We start from the raw sequence: 25552 nt of genomic DNA on the forward strand, positions 1-25552 counted from the left end.
ACTTCTCCGACATGGCATACAGCTCGTGCAGGTCCCTCGTTTAGGCATGCCCGGTGCTGGCAACACCGATGCGTGCCTTCATCCACGACGTGTCCCCGGGCCTGGCAAGTCTGGTCGGTGCTTCGTCAACTTCGTCTTCGTCCGTCTACACATGCCCGGTGCTGGCAACACCGGTGCGTGCCTTCGTCCACGATGTGTCCTCGTGCTTGGCAAACCCGTCGCAACGCGTCGTCAACAACATTTTCTTCCCGGCACACCCCTACTTCGACACCACTACGCCCATGCTAACTCGGCGCCCTCTTGCGCCCGCGGCTCCATGGCGACTTCCTTGACACCGGCCACCCCGACTCGACATCGACCACGGCATTCTTCGCACAGCTACCTCGACCACGGCTCCACCACCCCCCGCTCTTGGCTACATTGACAAACGGCACAAAGGGCTACCGCCTGCTTGAGCAACCTCGTTGGTTTCCACTCCAGCCACGACTCCGCGATGCGTCGACCGTTACGACTGTGGGGGGGTGTCCGTCGGCTTGCCTTCGGATTCTTCTCCAGTCTCACCGTCTGCGTCGCTACCGTTGTGACTGCGGGGGGATGTTGAGTAACATGATTGTATTAGGAAACATAGGTTAGACTAGGAAATATTCTGGCTTACCTTGTACTCCAAGTAGATCATGTACTCCTATACATATGCCCAAGAGGCTCAAGCAATACAACAAACTATTCCACCATATCCCTCTCTCCCTTCTAACACTTTCGATATCTCTCTCCAGCTCTCCTACTCTTATTACTATCGTTGACGTCTCTGAGTGGCTCGCAACTGAATATCTTCGGGCCTTTTCATATACACCACTGCTCCTAAAGCACAAGAATTCTAAGAAGAAAGGAACATGGTACTTCAAGAACACATAGGCAAGAAGAAGAATAGACTGAAAGGTTTCACCGCGGCGCTACGGTTTTACTACACATGTGGTGCATCGACTGCTCATCAAAATATCGTCAAAAAAAAACTGCTCATCAAAATATTTGTACCTTATAAATCGGTCCCACATAAACAGGTAACACAATGCTTTCCATTTATGATGTGATTATATATTTGTGCACCGATATATGACCACGAATACATGAAATACACAAACGACTTTTCGAATCTTGGCACTGATGTATCACGTTCCTTTCTTCCTCTCAAAGAAGGAAAAGGCGATCACGCCAAGCTGCCACCAGAGTCTTCGTTGTCGTTCTCCGGCGGCTCCCCTCTGCCGCCGACCTCGGTCGTCGGTGGTGAGAGGGGTCATCGGATCCACACACGTGGCTCGTTTTAGGCCCTAGTAGCCTAGTTTTAGGCTATTCATCGTCTTGCCTTCGGCGGCGGCGATGATGATGCCGAATAAAGAATCTTCAGATCCTTCCCCGACGAGGCGATAAACCCTATGACTAGAGATGGATTTGGAAACCAGTCTGTTCAAATAAGGATGGTCTGACGGCGGCGACATCCTCGTGGTGGACTTGTGTCCTCGAGCTCCGTCGTTGTGATGTCGTTTGCTCCAGTGTCGGCGCGGAGCTTGGGAGGTAGTCCAGGAGCGGATGCAGATTATGGTCTGCATAGGCGGCATCTGCAAGATGGTGGATCGTGTGCTGGGTTTGTGGTTCGTGGATGGCAGGTATGGTTTCCTCATTCGATGTCTTTGTCGTGCGGGGCTATCAGATTTGGAGTTCGATGGTGTGTCCAGGGTGTTGCTCCATTCTGATCCGTCCAATGGCAATGGTTTCGCCTTTGGTGAGCCACCTTGGAGGTCCGCAAAGCTGCATATTAGTGATGGCGCCACGTCAAGCTCGGGTGAAGAGGTGATTCGTCATTTTTTTCCTTTGGTGGTTGTTGCATTTGTGCTAGAGGCAGCTGACGGACGTTGGTGTCAAGCTTAGAGTATTCTTCGGTCTTCATTGTATTTTTTCTTCTTGGTTGTTATTCCTTTATGTAAAAGCTAGCGTTCTGCTGTCTTTTCAGTCTTGTCAGGTCTGTTTACGTGGCTTGTATTATGATATTTATGGTATAAATGAGACACTATCATGCAAAAAAGAATCTTAACGCTAATCGGCGGCCCAAAATCTGCGTGCCCCACGCGTGCCTGCTACTAATCCTTTCCCATAAAGAAGCCCGCGCTTGGAAGCCCTCGTTCCTGTGAGTGAATGTTTTTGGAACGAAGACGCACGAAGCGTCCGGCTTTAAATTAATAAAGCCACAAGGCAGCATCCAACCAGGAATAATCCTCACAGACATAACATCATAAGTTCAGCGGGCTCGCAGTCCCAGCAAAGTAGATACTAATAGTTCACCTAGGCGACGATAGATCATAACAAAGTAGAAACTAGACGCAAAATGCTCAAGCGTGCGGATCTTGAAGTCTTGATCTCGACGTGCACAACTTGATCTGCTCCATAATCTCGTGCATGCGTCCCTCGTCACGCTGCTTCCCCAATGGCGCCCAAGCCTGTAAGAAAATATGACATTTGAAAAGAATCTCAGCGGGGTGAGCAGGGAACTTGTGTTCGATAGTAATTTTGTTCCTCACGGTCCAAATGGACCAAAACATTGCCCTAACGCTGCGCCACACCACTCGCGCATTCGCACCCCTCTGTGTGGTTAACATTGTAAGTAGGTCCGAGCTATTTTGCGGGTTCCAATTCTGATTGAAAGTATCCCTGACCGCGCTCCACGCGAATCTAGCTAGACAGCACTTGAAGAAGACGTGATTAGCGTCCTCCCCAAGACCGCAGATGGTGCATGTCCCGTTCGCCGGCCCGTTGCGTTTGGCCACATTATCCGAGGTAGGTAGGCGATTGCGGAACATTTGCCACATAAAGATCTTGATCTTGAGGGGAATGCCAGCCTTCCACAGCCCCCTAGCCATATCTAGCCCATTCCCCTCCGTAAGCTTCTCGTATAAGGATTTCACCGAGAATTTACGAGAAGCCGTAAGCCTCCAAGCAATCTGATCATGATCCTGGCTGAGACTCCACCCCTCGAGCTCAGTCACCAGTGCATCCCAAGCCGTCGCCTCTCCCACTTCCAGAGGTCTGAAGAAGGAGATCACCGGGGGGTGCACTCTAAGGGCGTCAGCGACCATAATGTGCGTGTCCGTGGCAAGCTGATACAACTCCGGGTGTGATTGCCACAGCGGGGTTTGCCCCCTCCACCAGTCCAGCCAAAAGCGCGTGGACTTGCCGTTGTTGACTGCAAACTGGGCCCCAACCGCAAATGCTGGCCTTACCGCTTGAATGCCATTCCAAAAGGACGATCCCTTGGGCTTGGCCTTAAAAAGGTTGCCGTCCGGGAAGTACTTAGCCCGGAGAATATCTGCCCAGAGACCCTTCTCATTTTGGGCAAGGCGCCACCACCATTTGGTGAGTAGTGCAACGTTCATAAGCTTCGAATTCGTGATCCCCAAACCACCAAACTTCTTTGGTCTGCACACCGCAGCCCACTTTACCAAGTGGTATTTGTGTTTCGTCTCGGTTCCTTCCCAAAAGAACCGGGTGCGCGGCGTGTCAAGCTTGGCATGCACTCCATCGGCTAGGAGGAACATGCCCATAGTAAAGATAGGCAAGGAGGATAAGCTAGAATTGGTCAAAATTAACCTAGCTGCGGAAGACATGAACCTCCCTCTCCACGGACTAACCCGATTCACCACTTTGCCGTAAAGTGGCGCCCATTCGGCAATTGTCAAGTTCTTGTGGTTTATCGGGAGCCCTAAGTATTTGATCGGTAGTTTCCCAATCTTACAATTGAGCAAGTTTGCGACTCTCCAGCCTTCGTGGTCATCCATCCCTATGGTGATCACTTCGCTTTTGAGAAAATTAATCTTAAGACCCGATAGTATCTCAAAAGCAATCATAAGTAACTTAATCGTGGCAATGCTATGGTCGTCTGGCTCGAATAACAACATCGTGTCATCCGCGTATTGCAGATGAGTCACGCCGCCGGGGATGAGGTGAGTGATTAACCCTTTGATATGCCTCGCAGCCCTGGCTTTGCTAATCAAAGCTGCTAAAGCATCCGCAACAAAATTAAAGATCAAAGGAGAGCTAGGATCTCCCTGCCTAAGGCCGCGTTTGTTGCGAAAGAAGTTGCCCATTTCACCATTGATAGTCACCGCCGTGTGTCCACTACTCACGAGGTGCATGATACGATGGACAAAACCCACATCAAAACCCTTTTTGATGAGGACCTCACGCACGAACTACCAGTTCACGCGATCGTATGACTTCTCGAAATCTAACTTAAGGAGAACGCCTCTAGACTTGGTACGTTTTAGCTCATGTACGATTTCGAGCAGCGCTAAAGGCCCTTCAAGAATGTTACGCTGCTTGAGGAAACCGGATTTACGGGCGCCAAGCGGGAGGCGTAGGCTTTTGCACAGATCTTGAAAGGGTCATTTATCAGAGTGATAGGCCGAAACATCTTTATGTCGTCGGCCCCTTTAACCTTGGGGATCAGACTAATAGCCCCGTAGTTTAGTCTCGACAGGTCGACGGTACCTAACGCGAAGCCGTTCACGATGTCGTAGAAAAGGTGTTTGAGCATAGGCAAGAATTTTTTGAAAAATTCCACCGGCCACCCATCCGGACCGGGCGCCGTGCCCGTTTTCATATCGTGTAAGGCGCTATCGATTTCCTCCGGAAGGAAAGAGAGGACAAGCCCATCGTTCTCCTCCTGTGAGACCCGTTCGGCAGGGTCCCAAAGGTGATCCCGGAGGCCAAGAGCTTTCTCCTCGGCCGTTCCCAACAGACCGATGAAGAACTCATAAATGTGGGCCACAATGAGCTCGTTGGTAAGTAAGAGCCCATGTTCGGATTGTAATCTAAGGATCGTACTTTTGCGTTTCCTACCGTTAGTGTAAGCATGAAAATAGCCGGTATTAGCGTCTCCTTTGGTGACCCACTTGATCTCGCCCCTGCGTCGCCAATATTCCTCTTCAGCCCGGAGGATGGCAAGGACTTGGCGTTCCAAGTCGTAACGTAAGGCCCATTCTCCCTCCGAGAAGGGGCGCAGGTCGGCCTCGAAGTCAAGCGCAGCAATTGCCTCGACAAACTGAGCCCGCTCCCTCTTGGATTCACTGCCATGGTTAGCCCCCCAACCACGCAGAAAAGCCCGGAGTTTGCTAGCCGCTGTGTTCCAGCACTCTGCCGGTCCCCGTTGCGGCCCTAGCTGGTTGCAAATCATATCCCAACGGTCCGACACCATCTGTGCAAACCCCTCGGACTCAAACCATGCCGTTTCGAAGTAGAATCGAGGGCTACGTCTAATATATTCCTCCCCAGAGGAAAATATCAACGGAACATGGTTCGAGCCAATTCTAGTTTCAGCAACCAGTGTGCATAGGGGAAATAAAACCTCCCATTCGGGGGTAAAAAATACCCTATCCAACACACTCCGGACCGGACACAACTGCTTGTTTGTCCAGGTATATCTCGCACCGGTCCGAGCTGCCTCACGCAGCGCCGATGCCGCGATGGCAGCATTGAACATGGACACCCGAGTCCAGTCAATGTTGGCGTTGCTTTTGTCCGCACTCGAGCAAATTAGATCGAAGTCCCCACCTACTACAAGGGGCAAACTGATAGCGTGTTTGGCCCCTACCAAATTAGCTAATTCATGTAAGAACTCTGCAGAGCGCGAATGGTCTGCAGGCCCGTAAACGCACACCACCACCCACGAAAGGCCCGAGACACGGTGTCTAATGGTAGCAGAAAGAAAAAATACACCAACATCCCATTGCAATACATCACATATATCATTATTACAGCCCATTAAGATACCACCCGAGTGTCCCGTCGAGGGCACCCAGTGCCAAGAGAAACGCTGCAAAGGGTCGAAAGCCAGAAGATCACGGAACGAGAAGTCAGCTTTGATCGTTTCCTGTAACGCTACCACATCTATCCTCTCTTTGGCAATATATTCCTTGAGTTGTGTACGCCTCCCCCCGTGGCCACAACCACGAATGTTCCAGAAAAGGTAACGCATCTAAATGATATGATTGCGAAGGCGCACCCCCTGGATGTCACCGCTTTCGCCACTCGCTTCTGCACCGGAATCCGGCTGGAAGAAGGAAGAACAGAGGCCTCCCTAGCCTCTGTCTCCTCATCGGGCTCTGCCTCGCTACCAGCCGTGACCGATACGATGGCACATTGGTTCGGGTCGACACAGTGTGCAGCCGTAGCCGCAAGCATGGCCCGTGCTTCCTCCCGTGCACAAACCAGCGAAATAATCTCGCTACAAGGGGCACTAATCACCACGCCACTATCGTCCAAAATGCTAGCAAGCTGATCATCCGTAAAAGCATTCAAGATACGGTAAGAGGGTAAGGGGTTACCTGAAGCCTCCAGGTTCTTGCCAGTGAGCCGCAGCTTGGCGCTTTCCATCGACGTCAGCTCTCCCAGCTTGGCCTTGGCGCGGATGCTGGGAGCCCGCTGCGTCACCGGAGTAGCCTTGGAGCGCCTGGCCTTGCTGCCCACTTCTGCCGTGCCCAATGCCACCCCCAGCTCGCCACCCAGAGTCGCCACCGCCACCGACGCCACGTTCTTGGAGACTGGCTTCCTCCCAGCCGTCTTCTTAGCCTGACGCCCCGCACTATTGGAACCACGCTTGTTGGCAGGGGTCAGGTCGGAGTCAACGACGCATCCAGAATCGGCCCCCGGTGCCACAGCAAGAGTTGACAGCGGGTCCGCAACCACAATGGCCCAACCACCTCCTGATTCTCCGTCTGCGCCAGCTCCAGGGCCGGGATGTTGGATCCATACTCATCAAAGGACAGCGCCAGGGATCTGGCCAGTGGTGGAACACTCACCGCCGTGTCTTGGGTCGCCACTCCCATGGCACCCGAATCAGTGGAAATCGCACCCAGCTTGTCCCAAGTCTCCGTGTCTATAGAATAATCCTGTTGGCTGTCATCCCCTTCTTCGCCCGTGTCCTGCATCTTGGTGTCGCCGTCAGAAGCCTTGGCGGGCGCCCGAGCCTCGCCCTGAGGTTCAGGACCAGGGGCCGCCCCATTGGGCGGAGCGCTACCCGAGGGCCGCGCGCCACCATTGCCAGCAGGGTCTTTTGGCGGGGGGGGGGGGGGGTTGGGAGGATCAGAGACGTTCATCGCACGGTCTCCCCCACGCTTGGGCAGAACCTCACGCTCCACCTTGATCTGGTAACCTTCATGATTGAACCACACTTCCACAAATCCATTCAGTTTCTCCGGAGCCTTGCAAGCTAACTTCATCCTCACAGGCCCCAACCTGATGAGGGACATTTCATCCACCACAATCAGGCGACCTAGCATCCGGAACCCTTCCTTGATGCGGTCCTCACGCCTGTGTTTCTTTGGAATGCCGTGCAACCGAACCCAAGACTCTGGCATGACCATCGGCTGCACCTCCTCGTGTAGCATATCCCGGACCGAGGCCGTGATGTCGTTGATCGACAGAAAAAGTTTGCCACTAGTTTTTGCCATGTGAAGAAGATCTGTTGAAGGAAAGACCACCAAGAAATCATTGTCGCCCACCTGAGTCACTTGACAATCCCAAGATCCGGTCACCATGTGTTGCAGCTCCTGCTTGAGGATGCGGAGATTGAGCCTCCCTGGCTCAGCAGATAGGATGGCCGCATTCTCAATCCGAGCGTCCACTGGCAGCTCGCCCTCGGCCTCCTCGTCAAACTCCAAGCAGAAGAAACCCTCGCCGGAGATGGCGCTCCCCATGATCTGTAATTGCAGCTGTCGACCCCTCGTCGGGCAGTGCGCAGACGCATGGCCCTCCTCCTTACACAGCACACAAAGGGGTGGGAACTTGCACTTAGACTGGTAGTGCCCGAGGCGTCCGCAATTGAAGCACTCCACGTCGGGCACCTCTTCCACCGGAATGGATTCCTCCGCCGTGCCCTTGGAGGAGGAGGGAAAAGCTACCGCTAATGGATCTGCATCCGCCCGCGGCTTCTTGGCCATCGGGTCACCATGGCCCCCACCACAGTATGGATGCGCCTCCGGCTTCCTCTCGAGCTCACGCCGTCGCTAGTTGACCTTCTTCTTCTTTCTTTCTTTCCTGCTGCTGATTCCACCACGGGGGAGGAGGACCCCAATCCCCCTCGCGCCCGCCCTGGTCACGGGATCCGCCGCACTCGGCCCTGACCTCCCGACCATCCGCACGCTCCCGCATCGCACGCTTTGCCTTGTCGCGCAGCTCGCGCTCTCTGCGCCGCTCCGCCTCCGGATCTGAGACCTCCATGGGGCGCTTGTCCGCGCACCGATCTCCCATCACCACCGTCGCGAAGGATTTGTGGAGAGGGGGAGGAGGGAGTGAGATCTGGAGGGTGCGGGCGGAGTGAGCGAGGTGCCGCACCTCACTTGCAGTGGCTGGAAACCCTAAACTAGGGTCCAGACAGCCGCGTCTCAACCATATATAGCCAGAGACCGGGCACGAGGCAGGTCGTGGCGTCCTGGGCCTTGGGGGCCCATGAGGTAACGCAACCAGGTCCAACCTCGGCCCTGTCCCGACAGACACGCCCGACCCAAGCCCAGAGGAGCCAACCGGCCCAGGCCCAATAGAACACGGCCCGACCGAACCAGCCCTAGGCACCAGTGGGGACCGCGGTCTTGTCCGACCACCCGCCGCCGCCGCCGGCGTGGGGGACGAAGGGGCCGGCAGGCACGGCCAGTCCTCCCTGGACGGCACTGCCCTGTCCACCACCAGGCTCGCCGCCGCCATGGATCTGTTGTGCCGAGCCGCGGCTGACGCTTCCACCTCGCTTGCGGCCACGCACCGCACCGTCGAAGGTTGCCAAATGCGCAGAGCCGTGGCCCTGGAGCCGCGCCCTCCCGGCGCAAAGCGCCGCCCTCGATCCGTGCCCAGGCCACGCGCGTCCGCCGCGAAGGCCACAAAGTCGCCGATCGACGGACCCGCCGGCACCACATGCATCTGCACCACGAGATCTTCCCCATCTTCTTCATCTTCAAATTCCGCCGCCGATAACGCCCAAAAGCGATTGCGGCTCCACATGAATTATCATGTGGAGGAGGTGTTTCAAGTTACACCACATGAATTATCATTAGATTAAGGTTCCACCTCCACCTCTGCCGCCAGCCACCTCGCAGCCCAGCACCGTTGTGCCGGGAGTACCATTCCTTTGCGAAGCCGAGCCGCCCGCTCATGAGGAGCATTAGGAAGTTGAATGGCCCTGCCATCGCCGACGCTGCATTGGTTATCCCCGACAATACCCTTCGAGGGAAGAGAGGGGATTGAAGAAGGTAGTTGGCAATGGCTAGATTAAGCTCCAGGGCCGCCGCGAGGAGCGGCATATAAGACACACGTTTTGCTTCACATTCGAAGCACTTGTTATTGTGATCTTATACCAACTAATGTATTTGAATTAATTGTTGTCCAAGTCTCGGCAACACATAGGATTAATGTTTTTTTGTGGTACCTGTGTGTGTGGTGGTGGGGTTTTAGAACGAAGAAGCTCGACGCGTCCGGCTTTAACTTAATAAAGCCCACAACAGGCAGAGTACACACGAATAAAGTCTTACAGCACGTCCAGGACCCTCAAAAGGACAAGCGGGGCAAGGGCAGTAGGTTTAGGATTACACGCCGCTAACGGCTAAACCAGAGCACGCAGGCTCGCAGTAACGGTTCCAAAAGGTGCCACCATAACCTACGGTTGCGGCGTAGGAGCTCTTGCCAAAGTGTAGACTTGACGTAGACGGGCCAGAGCGAGCTGCAGAGGATCAGCGTCTTGGCGCCTTCCCTGCGGCGCCCACTGCAGCAAAAAGATAACACATTTGTATATAACATCAGCGGGATGGGAAGGGGAAAACGCCCTCTATGGTAAGTTTGTTCCTAATGCGCCAAAGTGCCCAAAGTAATGCCCCCACACAGCACCACAGGACACGTCTAGCGGTACCCGAGACCGACGACAGGATAGTGCACAGCTCAGCACATGTCCTAGGATCCCAATCCCGGCCAGCGACCTCACGAACAGCACTCCACGCAAATCGGGCCAAGTGACATTGGAAGAACACGTGGTTAGCGGTTTCGGGCGCCCCGCACACCGCGCACGACCCGTTGGACGGCCCGTTGCGTTTGGCGATGTTCACCGAAGTGGGCAGCTTGTCACAACACAGTTGCCAGAAGAAGACCTTGATTTTGAGGGGAAGCCTTGCCTTCCAAAGCCCAGACGCAACTTGCTGGTGAGTGCCCCTAGCTAGGGCTCGGTAAAGGGAGTTTACAGAGAACTTGCCAGAGGCGTTGAGGCGCCACGACACCACGTCCGGGCCCTGGGTTAGCACGACGCCCTCAAGGATAGACAACAAGTTTCCAAAACTTGCCGTCTCCGGGCCAGTGAGTTCCCGACGAAACCGAAGCACTGGCGGGGACTCGGCCAAAACTTGAGCCATGAAGATGCGGGGATCAAGCGCAATACTAAACAACTGCCTAAATCTGGACCAGAGAGGTTGGTCGCCAATCCATATGTCTGTCCAGAATCACGTTGAGCATCCATCCATAACCTGAAACTTAGCCCCCATGGCGAAGATTGGTTTAAGCTCTTGGATGGAGTTCCAAAATGGAGATCCCCGACCAGAAGCTGCAAAGAAGTTGCCGGACGGGAAGTATTTGGCTTTGAGAAGGTCCACCCAAAGCCCAGTTTCTCCCTGGGACAGCTTCCAAATCCATTTGCACATTAATGCAACGTTCATCAGCCTGGAATTCATCACTGCCAGCCCCCCTGGGACTTGGGACGGCACACGGCCGTCCACTTGACTAGGTGGTACTTCCATTTGGGGCTAGCTCCTTCCCAGAAGAAGCGAGACCACGGAGTGTCTAACTTGGAATGCACTCCTTCTGCAAGCAGAAACAAACCCATGGAAAACATGGGGAGCGAGGAGAGACTAGAGTTTGTGAGAATAAGCCTTGCGACATAAATCTCCCTCTCCACGGCCCCACCCGTCCGGCCACCGTGTTGCAGAGGGGGGCCCAGTCCAGGATGGTGGGAGCCCGATCCCCAATCGGAAGCCCCAGGTACAGAAATGGAAGACTGCCCAATTTGCAGTTGAGCAACTCTGCCACGTCTTGACTCTCGTCTGGCCCCATCCCCATGGAAACCACTTCACATTTGTGGAAGTTGATTTTTAGGCCGGACATGAGTTCGAAGCTCAGCAGGATAGCCTTGACCGTACCGATGCTATGTCTGTCAGGCTCGAGCTGTAGCAGCGTATCGTCTGCATACTGTAGGTGGGAAACCCCTCCCGGAACCAGCTGGTTAGCCACCCCCTTAAGGTGACCAGCTTGGGACCGGGATTACATTTGATAGGCAAACTTGAACCATATTTTACAAAATTTCCCTATACTTTTGAAATAGATCATGGCAAATACCAAGATTGTGCAAAATTCCCGAGAAATTATATACTTGTTCAACATTACGATAGTAGATCCACAAGTAACAAAATGTATAAGATATTACGAATTATTCATGATACAAGTAAGTTCTCATCCTGAGCTAAAAACAGATAATGCCCCACGCGTTGCTGCCGAATCTTTGCTAAAAGATATGAATAAAAGTTACCAAAAAACATCTAAAACTAATGGGTAGAAAATGTAAGCTTAAAAAGAATAAAAAATACCAAGGACATAAAAGAGAAAAAAAATTGCATTTAAATGAATGTCATTTATAATAAAAATATAAAGGGTGTACTACATATGTATGTTGCAATCGCCCACCACTTATACTAATAATACAAAAATATAATGCAAAGAATAACTTATGACTAACATGCATGAATTAATGATGTGGCGCACTGCATGCACAGAAATGCAAAAACTGTGTAATTTATGACTTGCATGCACGCCTTGTTTATGTGGCATGGTTGCATGTCTAGTAAAAATAGATAATGAGTTATAGCTATTTATATATAGAAATTAAAGATGCATAAGCCTTCAAAACATGGAACTGCTAGTTGACGGGGTGGAAGATAAATCGGTATTTTGGAAGAACAGTCATCATGCTGTTAGCCTATTCCTCTGTTGTCGATGCTGGTTCAACAGTGGTTCCCGACAACTAGTCTCCTCTAGCCGAGGTACCAACATGAGGCAATCACGGCTCACTAATTTTCATCCTATAGGGTTGTCCAATCCGCACCTGGCTTTCTCTGCCACTGCTAGGGTCCACGACATGCCCTGCGGAGATGATTGCACCTGAAGCCTCTTCGACTATGAAATAAGCGAAAGGATGGTCGGCGAGGAAGTCGACCTTCGGCAGCAGCATCGGACATCCAAGAAGCCCGCGGTTCCTGGTGGCAGCAGCAGCTTCGGTCCCTTGCTCGTTTACCTCAATGGTAGCCTTATGGAAAATGTCATTCACGAGCAGAGGCAAGCCGGAGCCGTGGTCTTCCACCATGTCCAACAGGTCAGCACCCATGTCGAATGGCAACAGGAGCCCCAGGTGTTTGAGAGTTTGGGTGACATCGATCTGGGAAGAAAGCTTGAACTTGGGAACCCCGAATTCGCCGACCCTGACCTGTCTCGTCGGCAAGTGCTCGTGCAGGAAGGTCGGGCAGGAGGTTATCTCCTCAACGAGGCCTTGGAGGCCATCGTACGCATCCGGAAGGAAGATGCACATCGAGCACTGAGGCGTGGGTGTTTCTGCGTTGGCCGGCACATGGTATCGTGGCATCTTGTACGGCAGCCTGAGGACCTTGAACCCGTCGTACACGCCGATGAAGTGACGGGTGGAGTTGCACATGAAGTGCTTATCGACGGTGGTTTCATTGAGCCTTTGGAACGGCCTTTTCATGGTCTTCCTCTTGTTGAACGGGTGCACCCATTTGCCTTTGAAGTATATGGCGTTTGCGAGCACGACGTATGTCTCCGGGCCAAAGAATCCCGGCGTAACGACGTCCCTGATACGGTTTTTAGGACGTGTTTGGTTCCAGTTTGTAACAGTAGTCGTATTGCATACCCTTCTCAACCTAGCCTGGTTGAGGAAAAACAGGCCCTAATACGCCATATGCAACTTGTTTGGTTGCCTGCATCCCTAGTCCCTGCATTAGGTAATACGTAAGTGTACTTTGTTTGGTTGGCTGCATTGGCCCTAGCGGGACATGAACACGGCGTTTGGTTGCATACGGCGTACATGTTGTGCTTACCTTGTACCCTTGTTGGTGAGCTTACCCACACCTAGCACACCAACGCCACAGCACAGCAATGGTGATGAACTGGGCGAAGATGATGAAGTTCTTCAGCTTCAGGCTGAACTGACGATCCACCTTAGTAGCTTCCACTTTGACAGCTCCAACCTTGGCACTGTCGACACTGCTGCCTCCGTGCTTTCACACCCAGGCAGAGTAAGCTTGTTCTGCTGTCTGCCTAGTCTTGAACCCTCTATAGTTGTTGTTGCTATACGATGCCATTTGTGCATTTGCTTCTTCCCATGAACTATAAACCCCTGGAAGCTCACCGATGAACACGGCATACCACTTGCCCCAGCAATGCACAAGAGCAAGAGTTGAAGCAGCAAATCAATGGAGCACAAGTAGCACACAACGAACAATGGAGCAGAAGAGAAGTAAAGCATGCATGATCATACGGCATAGCAAGTTCAACCTAGCACTACCTTGGTGTTAACCTACCACCACATCCAAAAGAGGGTGTCGTCCTACCACCGCACGTTCACCATCAGTGTGAGGGGTTAGTATATACCACCTCACCAAAATGTACAGACCATCAAATAGTTCTTGAGCCCTAGCTACACAAAATGTACGTCGTCATCGTCATCGCCGTCGTCGTCGCCACCGCCATCGCCGTCGGGGATCATGCACGCTCACAGGCAGCACTACTCTAGTAGTAGTGCTTGCTCAGCCAGCTCCTGAGCCACAGCACCCTGTGAGCGTCGGCCATGGCAACGAACCCAACACCCTGGGCCTTGTTGTCAAGCAGGTGGCTGAGAGCTGCCATGAGAGCCTCGTCACTGAATCCACCCTGGGTCATGACAGCGCCATACAGGTCAGGGTGGACGTCGAGGGGCTTGCACTCCCTGATGGCTGTTGCCACCTCCTTCACCGCCTCAGTCATGCTGCAAAAGACATTGATCTGCTCCTCCATCAAGCCTCCTTTCTTCCTCTTCCTATCATGGACGGGGTCAAATGGCTTGTTGAAGGGCTTCGCAGCGGGCTTGTCAGGGCCATCAATATCCTCGACGTCCGGTGTCCCAGGGAAGTCTGGCATGGGAGAACCAAGAGGCTCACCCGAGCCCATGGCATGCTTCCCAGTTGCCAGCCCGAAGGAGAAGATGTGCTGCATCTGGTTGTAGTTCTGGATGGGTGTGTTGAGGAACTCAGCGTCCCTTGGGTGGTCCTAAGAATGAAACACAAGTGTTGTTAGTTGCGATTAGGAGTAGGCAATGGTGGACAGTATGAAAAGGAAGAGGGCTATGAGCTAACCGCGACATGGCGGCATAGTGCTCTGCCTCCAGAACTATGGAGCAAGTGTTCTCATCCCATGAGGCGCCGCTAAGGTCTCTCAGCTTGGACACTTGGATCCACCGACTTCTCCACTTCCTCAGGTGGTTGTACACCTGGGTGGCAGACACCTCTTGCTCACAGAATTCGAACACCTGCTTCGCAACGGTGTTCAAGTGCACCTCCTTGAAGCCCTTGTCAGTCCTAACCCCACTAGAGATGAGCTCACACATCTTGTTCAGCACGAACGTGGACATGAACGGCTGCCACTTCATGTTGTTCGACCTACCATCATTCTTTGCCTTTGCTGCTGCTAGCTTGATTGCAGCGGCAGCAGCAGGAGTTAGCTCAACGAGCACTACTGGCACATAGAGGGAATCGGACTCGAACACCTCTGAATCAGGTGCCATCTGGGCCATAGGCTGCGAGTCCTCGACAAACGATGGAGCAAACTGCCTGTCGGACACGACAAGGGCCTGACTAAGATCTTGCGTCTGCGTGGTCATGTCCTACAATCGTAGCACGCATTGACAGTGAGCATAGCACACAACATACCGGACAATCCATGAAAGCAGGAGCATACATGTACATAGTTCATCACTATCATAGCAAGCACATGCTTCATCACTACCATACTAAGCATATCAGACAATCTATGAGCAGGAACATACATCTACAACAAACAACATGCTACAAATGGACCACCAATAGCTACAAATCATAGATCTAAGCATGATTCAACACAAGCACAAGGTTCAACTTCAAACTCTACTACTAATCTAGCCTACCACATGCTTGAACATCTACCCCTACCACAAATTGCAACCACAGCATAGCAACCCACCATATCAGCTCACAGATCAGACCACTAATCAACCATGCATCTAGATCAAACCCTAGCTGCAGCTCAGATCTAGCTAGAAGGAACAGAGAGAAAGGGGGGTTGAACTCACAGAGGCCATGGCTGCAGCTTGAGGACGAGGGGGGACGGTGGTGGAATATGAATGCCGGCCGGTGAAGGAGCTCCGACGCCGTGGACCGCCGGCCGATGAAGATGCGCCGCTTACCTGCTTGTCGGTGCCGATGCGCGTCGGCGGGAAAGCGCGAACGGAGGAAGAATGGTGGCGGGAGTTGGGGCGGTGAGGGAGGGGCTAAATAGGGGTGGAGCGGCGGGAGGTGAGCCGAAATCCTCCCGCCGATTTTTCGGCGACGCGGGCGAGCTCGCGCCATCTCCCCTGCTCGCACGAGGGGAGAAGCGCGTCGCCCTCCCCTGCCTCTCCCGAGCCAGGCTCGCGAGCTACTGCCGATTCGTGCGTTTCCCCTGGGCCTGGCCTGGACGTGCTTTAAGTTTTGTGCGATGCGGGCCGCACAGTGAATGCAGGAAACCAAACGGGCCAAATTCTTCCCGCCCGGGTCAGGCTGGGCCTAATGCGGGCAACCAAACACGCCCTTAGTGACCCGCGCGACCCAGGCGTTGATCTCCTTGGCTGCTTTCCCCGCGTTTCCCCGGAAGTCCAGGGCGTGTGACTCCGCCTTGTACTTGCTGACGACGGTCTCATGGTACGCCGTCCTCAGCGGCCGCGCCATGTCATTCCACACGCCGCACGCGGAGGCCACTCTCGGCCCGCCATAGTCCGACAGGTCCTCTAGCGCGTCCTCAGCCACGTGTGAGATGTGATCCTCGAGCTCGTCGCGGGAACGGGCGCCAATGAGGCGGAGGATCTCATCTAGGGTTTTCCCTCGGGCGCTCGGCGCCAGCAGCGCGACCGCGGCATAGATGGAAAGGGGCGAGAAGACCAGGTTGATGCACGGGCTCGCGCCGGTGAGGCGCTTGGTGAGTCGCGCGGCAAGTTCCGCCAGGCCGGAGCCGGGCGGCCGCGGCTTCTTGCTTGACGACCCGGCTTGGAATCCCCCCGTCATCGCAGCCCCCGCAGAAAACAAAGATCGATCCTCTTTTTCCCGGATCCGGCTTGCCTGCTCCCTTCCCATGCTCCCATCCGTGCTCCCACTTCATCCTACGATTGTCTTTTTTTTCCTTTCTAATCCAATCATCTCCCCCCTGATTTTAAGGGGGTGGGGTCGGGCCTTATTTTGTTCCAATCAAATCAAGCCACGTACGAGGGAGCACGGATGTGCACACGCGTGGGGAGCAGGCAAGTCTCCTCCCTTTTTTCCCTTGAAAACTAGAAGGTTTCTCGACCCAAGCTAGCTAAGCCTTTTTTGTTTGAACTGATAAAGCCTTATATACTTGATTTGCATATATAGGAGTATATTGCATGGACGGTTTCAGTATGCCGATTTGGGCCCAGCAGATCTCCATTTAAAAAAAAATTAAAATCGTAGTACAAAATAAATAACTACGTGCTTTACGTTACAATGTCACACATGTTATTCAGGACAAACCAAGGGTCGAGGCATGTGCACCGCCGATGTTTCATATATATGAGTGGTTGTTTATGCGTTTGGAAAAAGAACATAAATGTGTATCCATTTTATCATTTGAATTTGTATTTATCACTGATCATCCAATGTACTTTTTTGGACGTATACATATAACGTGAACGTGCACGCGTTTGGATGTCAGCACGATGGCTGCAGACGGTGAAGTCATCCCATTGTTCTGTCGATTTGAAGCTTTCAAAACGATTTGAAGCTTTAAACTTCTTTGAAAACGTTCGCCAAATCATGTAAGTGTGGAATCTAGTTTCAAAGCTCTCGTCGATACGAAGTCAACGGTGAAACAAATTGAGAAATGAAAATTACGACTTAGGCTATTAAACATTTTAGATTACCAAACTATGCATTTGAAGTCATATAAATTTATCACGAGCAGATCTAAGCCTAGTCACTACCCTGGTCAGGTCAAGCAAAACAGATGGGACGGTGAATAATAACATCCAATATGTTAGCAGCACTAGTCAGATTGTTCGTGTGTTGCAACGGGACATACATATTCTAGTACAAAAATGGTTTCCGACATATACATTGCACCTACCATATTCTAGATTTTGGTAAGATTTAATTTGATTTGAGTATGGGTAGGAAAGGCAAGGAATATTTTGATTTAGTTGAGATTTGATAAGATTTGATTTGGGTATGGGAAGAGAAGGAAAGTTTTAATTTAGTTGATATTTTACCAAGGTTTTATTTCATTTCATTGGATTAATGCAAGACATGATTTGCAGAATATGGTTTCCAAGCAAAGTACCAATTTGGTTTGGATTATTCCAAACGAAGGAGGTGGGGGGGGGGGGGGGGGGGGGGGTTGGAACCAAACTTTACGGACCATGGTAAATACCAAAATTTCAGTGAAGTCCCAAGAAACTATATACTTGTTCACAATAATGATAGTAGATCCACAATTAATAAAGCGTAGAAGATATTAAAAATTATTCATTATATAAGAAAGCTCTCAAAATGAGCTACTCCTTCCGTTCCTAAATATAAGTCTTTTTAGAGATTCCACAATATGGACTACATACGGAGCAAAACGAGTGAATCTACGCTCTAAACTATGTCTATCATACATCCCTATGTAGTTCATTTTGAAATCGCTAAAAAGACTTATATTTAGGAACGGAGGGAGTAGAATGCATGTCTTCAGAATATGCAACTGCTAATAAAGCGGGTACTCCCTCCGTTCCTAAATATAAGTCTTTGTAGACATTTCACTATGGACCACATACAGATGTATGTAGATGCATTTTAGAGTATAGGTTCACTCATTTTACTTCGTATGTGGTTCATAATGAAATCTCTACAAAGACTTATATTTAGGAACGGAGGGAGTAGAAGATAAACTTTTTGTAAGAATAACCATCTTGTTGTTACTCTTGTCGATGCTGGTTCCAGAAGAGTGGTCCCTCGCAACTCGTCTCCTTTAGTTGTGCCATCAGCAGGAGGCTGCCGCCGCTCATCCGTTTTCACCCCTTTCTCGGTCGTCCAATCCGCACATGGCTGTCTCCGCCACTGCTAGGGTCGACGACATGCCCTGCGAAGATGATTGCACCTGACGCCTCTTCGAGTATGAAATACGCGAAGGGATGATCGGCGACGAAATCCGTCGTTGGCGTCGGCCGCGGCATCGCTGATCCATATATTTTCGTCGTGGTGACAGCTGCAGCTTCAGTCCCTTGCTCGTTTACCTCAATGACAGCCTTATGAAAAACGTCATTCACAACCAGAGGTGTGCCGGAGCCGTCGTCCTCCACCATGTCTGACAGGTCAGCACCCATGCCGAACGGCAACAGTAGCCCTAGGTGTTTGAGAGTTTGCGTGACACTGCTCTGGAAAGAAAGCTTGAACTTGGGAACCCCGAATTCGCCGACCTTGACCTGGCTCGTCGGCAGGTGATCATGCAAGAAGGTCGGGCGGGAGGTTATCTCCTCAACGAGGCCCTGGAGGCCGTCGTACGCATCAGGGAGGAAGATGCACATCGAGTACCGTGGCGTGGTTTTTTTGAAGTTGGTCGTCCAGCGCAACGGTTTGGCTCGTGGCATCTCGTACCGCAGCTTGAGGACCTTGAACCCATCGTACACGGCGATGAAGTGACGGCCGGAGTTGCGCATGAAGGGGGCGTCAACGGTGGTGCCGTCGAGCCTGTGGAACTGCCTGTCCTTGGTCATCCTCTCGTAGAACGGCATGACCCATTTTCCTTTGAAGTATACTAGCAAATGAGCCCGTACGTTGCAACGGGTGAAAAAAAAAACATTTCCTAATCTAATAACCATGAGTCCAAACTTCAGTAGGTCCATGTCCTTTATTTCAACACATGGCATCTCATCTGTGTTTCTATTACCTTTCTTCCCACTCTCGTCGATGCTGGCCTCGGTGTTGACATCAACACAACACGTTTGAATGTTGTCAATCTTAAGGCGTCTCTCTCTCGGCATATGATGCAAATGAGCCCGTGTGTTGCAACAGGTGAAAAACACTCACTAATCTAATAACCATGAATTTGTATATCCATGTCCTTTATTTCAACACATGGCATCTCATCTGTGTTTCTATTTTTTCTTCTTCCCATTCTCGTCGATACTGGCCTCATTGTTCACACCATCACAACATGTTTGAATGTTGTCAATCTTAAGAAGTCTCCCTTTCGGCATAGAATGATAAATCTATTTTCTTCTGTGAAGTTTTTAGATATCTTTTTTTTCACCATCCTGGTTTTGCCAAAGTGTTCATTTTCAATTCGGAGCGGCACCGATAATGAAGGAAAGATTGATCATGCGCTATTGATTAAGGTTTCATCATAAATATCATTTTTAAATGGTTAACAGTTAAAAATAATATCATATTCAGATTCTACATTTTTTTTCTAATCAAATTTCATATATAAGGAGTTAGGGTTAAAAAGTTATGGATTTTAAAAAAATCGATTAATATGTACTGCGGGTTTATTACCAAAAGCTTGAGGGTGTTTTCAGCAAAATAGCACGACGTCCGTCGCCGGGCAGAAGGATTTCGGCGAGACGACGGCGGTGATAAGGTTTCCGGTGACCCGCGCGACCCAGGCGTTGATCTGCTGAGCCGCTTTCCCCGCGTTTCCCCGAAAGTCGACGGCGCGTGACTTCGCCTTGTATGTGCCGACGAGGGTCTCGCGGTACGCCGTCTTGAGCGGCCGCGCCTTGTCGTTCCACACGCCGCACGCGAACGCCACGCTCGGCCCGCCAGACCCCGACTGGTCCTTGAGCGCGTCCGCCGCCACGCGCGAGATGAGATCCTCGAGCTCGTCGCGGGAACGGACGCCGAGGAGGCGGAGGATCTCGTCCAGGGTGTCCTCTCGGGCGCCGGGCGCCAGCAGCGCGACCGCGGCGTAGATGGACAGCGGCGAGAAGACCATGTTGCCGCGAGGGCTCGCGTCGGCGAGGTGCTTGGTGATTCGCGTGGCAAATTCCGCCAGGCCGGCGCCGGACTGCCGCCGCTTCTTGCTTGGCCGGGCTTCGAGTCCTCCCGTCATCGCAACCTGCGCACAAAACACAGATCGATTCTCTTCCTCCAGAAAAACAAGTAGGTTTCTCGATGAAACTCACGCCTCGTATATATAGACGCACATTGGACAACGGTTTGGATGGACGATGCTGGACGTGTGTCGGCCGATCGGGAGCCTCGATCGGTCGCCTCCCGGTCGTTGGATCTTAGTCGCGCCTCGGGGTGGGCAGAAAAAACTGGGTGCCCCGATGTCTCGCTAGGGAAAGCCTCGTGTAGGGGAGCTCTATAGGCCGGCCCAGCCGCGCGGGATGCTACAGCCTCCTTTCTCTATTTTTTTACGTTTTCTATTTGCGCTTTTTTGCTTTATCATATTATAATTTTGTTTACACTTTAAAATATTCTAAACACATATTTAAAAAACTCTATACAAACATTCGGAAAATGTTAAATGTGTATAGTGAAAATATTTATCACATATACGAGAAATATGTAAAAAATTGAACATATTCAAAATATGTTAATCAAGCACTTGAAAATCATTTGAACAAGTATTTGAAAAACTTTAATTAAGCATTTGAAAAAAAATTAAATATGCATAGAAAAATATTGACCATGTATTAGAAAAATGATTAACTTTTTTATCATGTATAAAAAAAAGAGTTAATCAAGCATTTCAAAAAATGTTGAAAGAGTATCTAAAATATGTTAATCAAGCATTTGGAAAATGTTAAATGTGTATATAAAAAATGTTGATCATGTACTAAAAAATGAAATTTGTTTACCATTTATACAAAAATGTTAATCAAGCATTTTTTTGAACAGATATTGGAAAAAAGTTAATCAAGCATTTGGAAATGTTAAAATGTGTATAGAAAAATGTTGACCATGTATTAAAAAAAGATGAAATATTTTAATCATGTATATAGAAATGTTTATCAAGCATTTGAAAAAAATGTTGAACAAGTATTTAAAAAATATTAATCAAGTATTTGAGAAAATGTTTAACAAGTATCTAAAAAATATTAATCAAGCATTTGGAAAATGTTCAATGTGTAGAAAAAAGAAACGAAACCAAAGAAAAATGAAGAAGAATAAAAAAAGAAAAAACTAAGAAAGATATGAAGAAGACCAAAGAATGACAACGAAAAAAGAATGAAAGGAAAAAACATGAATAAAAACCTAGAAAAATGGAGGTGACTTCGTAGAATCTCAAGATGATATGCCAGCCCAGTCTCTCGGAGGTGCTCGTAGGGATAAGGTGTACGTGTGTGTGTTCATAGGAATGGGTGTATATGCGTATATATGAGCGCTTGTGTCTGTATGTAAAAAATGGAGAAAAAACCGTGAAAAACAAAAGAGAAAATAAAAACAGAAAAAACCAGGAAAACCCAGTGAAAAACCATATATTTTCACCTTAAGTGGGACACGTCCAACTACCTTAGCACAAAACCAACGTGAGCCAGGTCAAAAAAAAACCGACGTGAGCCGAGTGGCTAGGAGTGTTGTGCATCATGCTAGAGACCAGGGATCGATCCCTGGGTTCCCCGCCTTTTCAGGGCGTGTTCGGTACAAAGGATTTTCACAGGAAACTTCAAAGGAACCAATTCCTATGGAAAATTTTGCTAGGTTGCATTCGGGATAGAGGAAACCTGCATAGTGAACCAAAGGAATATTTGTCCTCTAGCTAGCACTGATTCGAGAAGAAAGTAAAAATCCACCCCAAACTCATGTTTTCGGCGAAGACCGAGGCAAGCCCTGTTAAGAACGTGAGGAGCCTGGCACTTGCGCTGCATATCCAGGTTAAAAAATTACTACTGTTCGTACTAGCGGTTGGAGGCAAAGGCAGCTAATGTTCATACTACTGTTTGTACTAGCGGTTAAAAAACGTAGGATTCTTTTAAAGAGGTTTGAGTGGATGAAATGTTTTCTATAAAATCTAGTGCAAATGAATCCTATGAAAAAATTCCTATGGTTTACAATCTTACGAATCAAACAATCAAGATAGGAAAAATTCCTAAGGATTAGAATCCTCCAAATCCTCCAAAATTCCTTTGAGAATCCTTCGAATCAAAGAAGCCCTAGCTTCTTGTGTTTTTCGTGCGGTCACCCGAACACATCTTTTCAGGCTTCCTTTTTGTTTTCTAGATCCTATGGTTTGCTCTAGTCTTCCTTTTTCATTCCTACATTTTCACAAAGTCCTATATTTTAAGTCCCTTTGTCCCGAACAGAGCACGCGTAACGGGTGGCCGGATACTATGAGTTCGGTCATTGCATCAAGTTTCCGAGTTCCCCGAATTAACCGGAAGTATGAAATCCATCATAACTAAGCGTCTAAGCCCAATAGCACATCTATACATAGCCTTTTTCATTATTTTTCAACTAAAAAAACATGTTATTTCGCCATTTTAGCATCGCTATAGCGTATCCGAAAGAGGTACGCCACGTTTAGGAAAATTTACTTGCTATGGTGTTATCGCGTTATAGCACCGCTAAGCCTCCTCTCCACTGCTCCTCCCCCCCCCCCTCCCCCGATGGCTCCCTCATTTTCGTTTCTCAGTCACGCGGCAGCACACCCCACCCCCACTTTGTTTTGCAGCACCACCGTGTCGGTCACAACGGTCAGAGGTTACGCCAGTTGCTGCTTGGAGCAGTGGTCGTCCTCGCTCAAAGCATCGCGGTGCGTGCTTGCAGCAGGAGTGTTGCCTGCAACAAAGAAGCTAGTCATCGGCGTAGCCCGTTGAAGCACCGGTGGTTGCCGTCTCCAGCACCAACGGTTTCCACTTATAGCACGCAACATCTAGTGGATGTCGTCTCCAGCATCACTAGATGTTGCTTGCAGCACCAATGGTAGTTGTCGCGGCATCAGGTGGTCACTGTTGCAGTAACAGTGGCCGTCTACTCCTACACCATCTTCAGTGGCGGCGCCATGTTGCGACACCGGCCAACCGCGGTCATAGCTAGCATCGCCATAGCCGATGAAAGCACCGCCGCAACCGGCATGTGCTTCGATAAATGCTCAAGGAAGAAACGAGTGGTTGTGTAAGAGATAAGAGCATGGAGGGGATTGCTTAGAGAGAGAGAGAGAGGGGGGGGGGAGGGAGGGAGGGAGGGAGAGAGAGGGGGGGGGGGTACTTTCAGGAGAAGAAAATGAGTGGACGAGAGGCCTTGTGTGGATATAAGGAGAAGGGTTAGGCAATTTGTGGGGTCTAATAGGGAACACACGGTGTGATACGCGAGCAACTGATTGACACACAATTGTAATCGGTCACTAGATTACAATCGTATTCTGGTTTGGATACAAATGGTTTTGATCAAATTGATCCAGTACGCACTTGACAATCTCTAGACTAGACTAGTTTTTGATTTATTATTATTATATTTTCCTCGGATTTGCCAATTCTCATTTAGATATGAGAATTACCAAAGGATCATCTGGCTCCTAAGCAATTTGGTTTTATGTGGGGGTTCGTGCAATTTTTTTTTCATTTTCCTTTTTAATGATTTTTTCTTTTACTTTTGTACTTTCCATCGAACATGCACACCCGATTCTAAACAAAAAATATCCGGACGTTTTTTTTCATGGTAATACATTGCACGCCTTTGTGCAAATACATGTACGTCGCCCACGTGCAATTACAGTTTCGCACAACCGACATGGCTCAACTGGATGTCCACCGGTTGCGTGCAATTGCAATTGCATACAGGCACATTTATGAGCGCATGTCAACCGGTAGCGTGCAACCACAGTTGTGCCACCCCTTCATGTGCAACTGTATGCCCGCCGACCAGATCCATTTAGAGCATCTACATTCGATCAGATCCATTTAGACCCCTTAAACCCTCTCTGAATATTGGGATGGACAGCCTGTTCATCGTTCAATTAAAAAATTATCATCCAACTAGCCTCCCTATGTCCAGTCCAAATGTCCGAACTGTTCGATACCTCTCAAACCCAGCCCATATATGAGGCGGATATGAGAAGGATTAGACACGGCCGTCATGTAGGACTGGCCCACACTAGCATACCCCGTCCTCACCGAGTCCTCATAAAAATCCCACCCCATCCCCACTCGAACCCAAACCCTAGCTCACACACTCACCCTCTCCGCTCCCACCTCACACCCGTCTTGTCCCCTCCTCGTCCCTTCCTCTCCCACGCCACCATGGCCGGCTCAGGCAGCGAACCTGGTAGCATGGCAGACCTTGTCGACTGGAACGTGTGCTTCTTAGGGAGGATTCAAGCGATGCTCCGAGCGATGAGGAGCTCACGCTCTGCATCACCCTTATGCCACATGCGTATGGACATGCGCGGGAGCTTGAGCTTGTGCTTTGTCCTTGGTTACCAGCGGGGTGATCCACCCTAGCCCGCGCTCGGCACCCGTTCCTACCAGTCCCTGCTCCTCTCGAACGGTGATGGGTTCTCGTCCCCGCACCACCGAGCCCGTGGCAAAGCACACGCAAATCGGAGAAACATGCTTCTTGCAGGGCGAGGCAACGAGCCGCGTAGAAGGCGACGAAAGCCAGTCCTAGTTGCTTTGACTGCGGTGGTACATATCTGTGACCGTTGAGCCCGAGGATGACCTCCTTCGCGATGTCATCCACCAGGCGCCGCCACAAAAATGCCAGGCACTTCGGCTGGCATCGAGGAGTGGGAGCGCCTTGCGAAGGAGAAGGTAGCGGTCGCGACAAGAGCCGACATCCTCGCCAAGGGCCAGGATCCTCTCCTCTTGTTGGAAAGTGGCGCGACTAGTGACGACTCACCTCTGACCGCCAACGCGTACGCCGAAGACTACTAAGTACTGATGGTGCTTTGGAGACTCCAAGGGGAAGAGCCCGGCGAGGAAATGGTGAAATCCGGCGCCCCCTCTCCTCAACTAGCTAACTATCTAGTTTTTTTGAAGGCTAAAAACTTGATATCCCCGATCTATATGTTTGCTATTACTATGTTGAAGTTTTATCTACGTAAATGTTGATCAAGTTGCATGAGCTATATGGATTTAAGAGGTCGAATATGAGAGGGACGGTTGTGGAAGCAGAGAAATGAGGTGTGACCGATCACTGTCTTCGGATGGGGTCAAATTTAACTAGTCAGCCTGTAGATGCTCTTAGAACATTGGTTAAATGCTAACTAT

At 50.4% G+C, this 25552-nt stretch overlaps 1 protein-coding gene across 1 annotated transcript; it reads right to left on the reverse strand.

Annotated features, from left to right (window-relative positions):
* Window positions 1-12124: 12124 nt before the first annotated feature.
* On the reverse strand, window positions 12125-20448 carry LOC109733426 (uncharacterized). The gene is made up of 7 exons (XM_073497512.1): window positions 19917-20448; window positions 18414-19152; window positions 15945-16467; window positions 14495-14995; window positions 13909-14382; window positions 13216-13355; window positions 12125-12929 (listed from the first exon to the last, which is right to left on the reverse strand). The coding sequence occupies exons 1-7, from the start codon at window positions 20446-20448 to the stop codon at window positions 12125-12127; spliced, it is 3714 nt and encodes a 1237-aa protein (XP_073353613.1).
* Between the last annotated feature and the right edge of the window lie 5104 nt (window positions 20449-25552).

This window comes from Aegilops tauschii, chromosome 4, assembly GCF_002575655.3.
Source record: "Aegilops tauschii subsp. strangulata cultivar AL8/78 chromosome 4, Aet v6.0, whole genome shotgun sequence".
NCBI lineage: Eukaryota > Viridiplantae > Streptophyta > Magnoliopsida > Poales > Poaceae > Aegilops > Aegilops tauschii.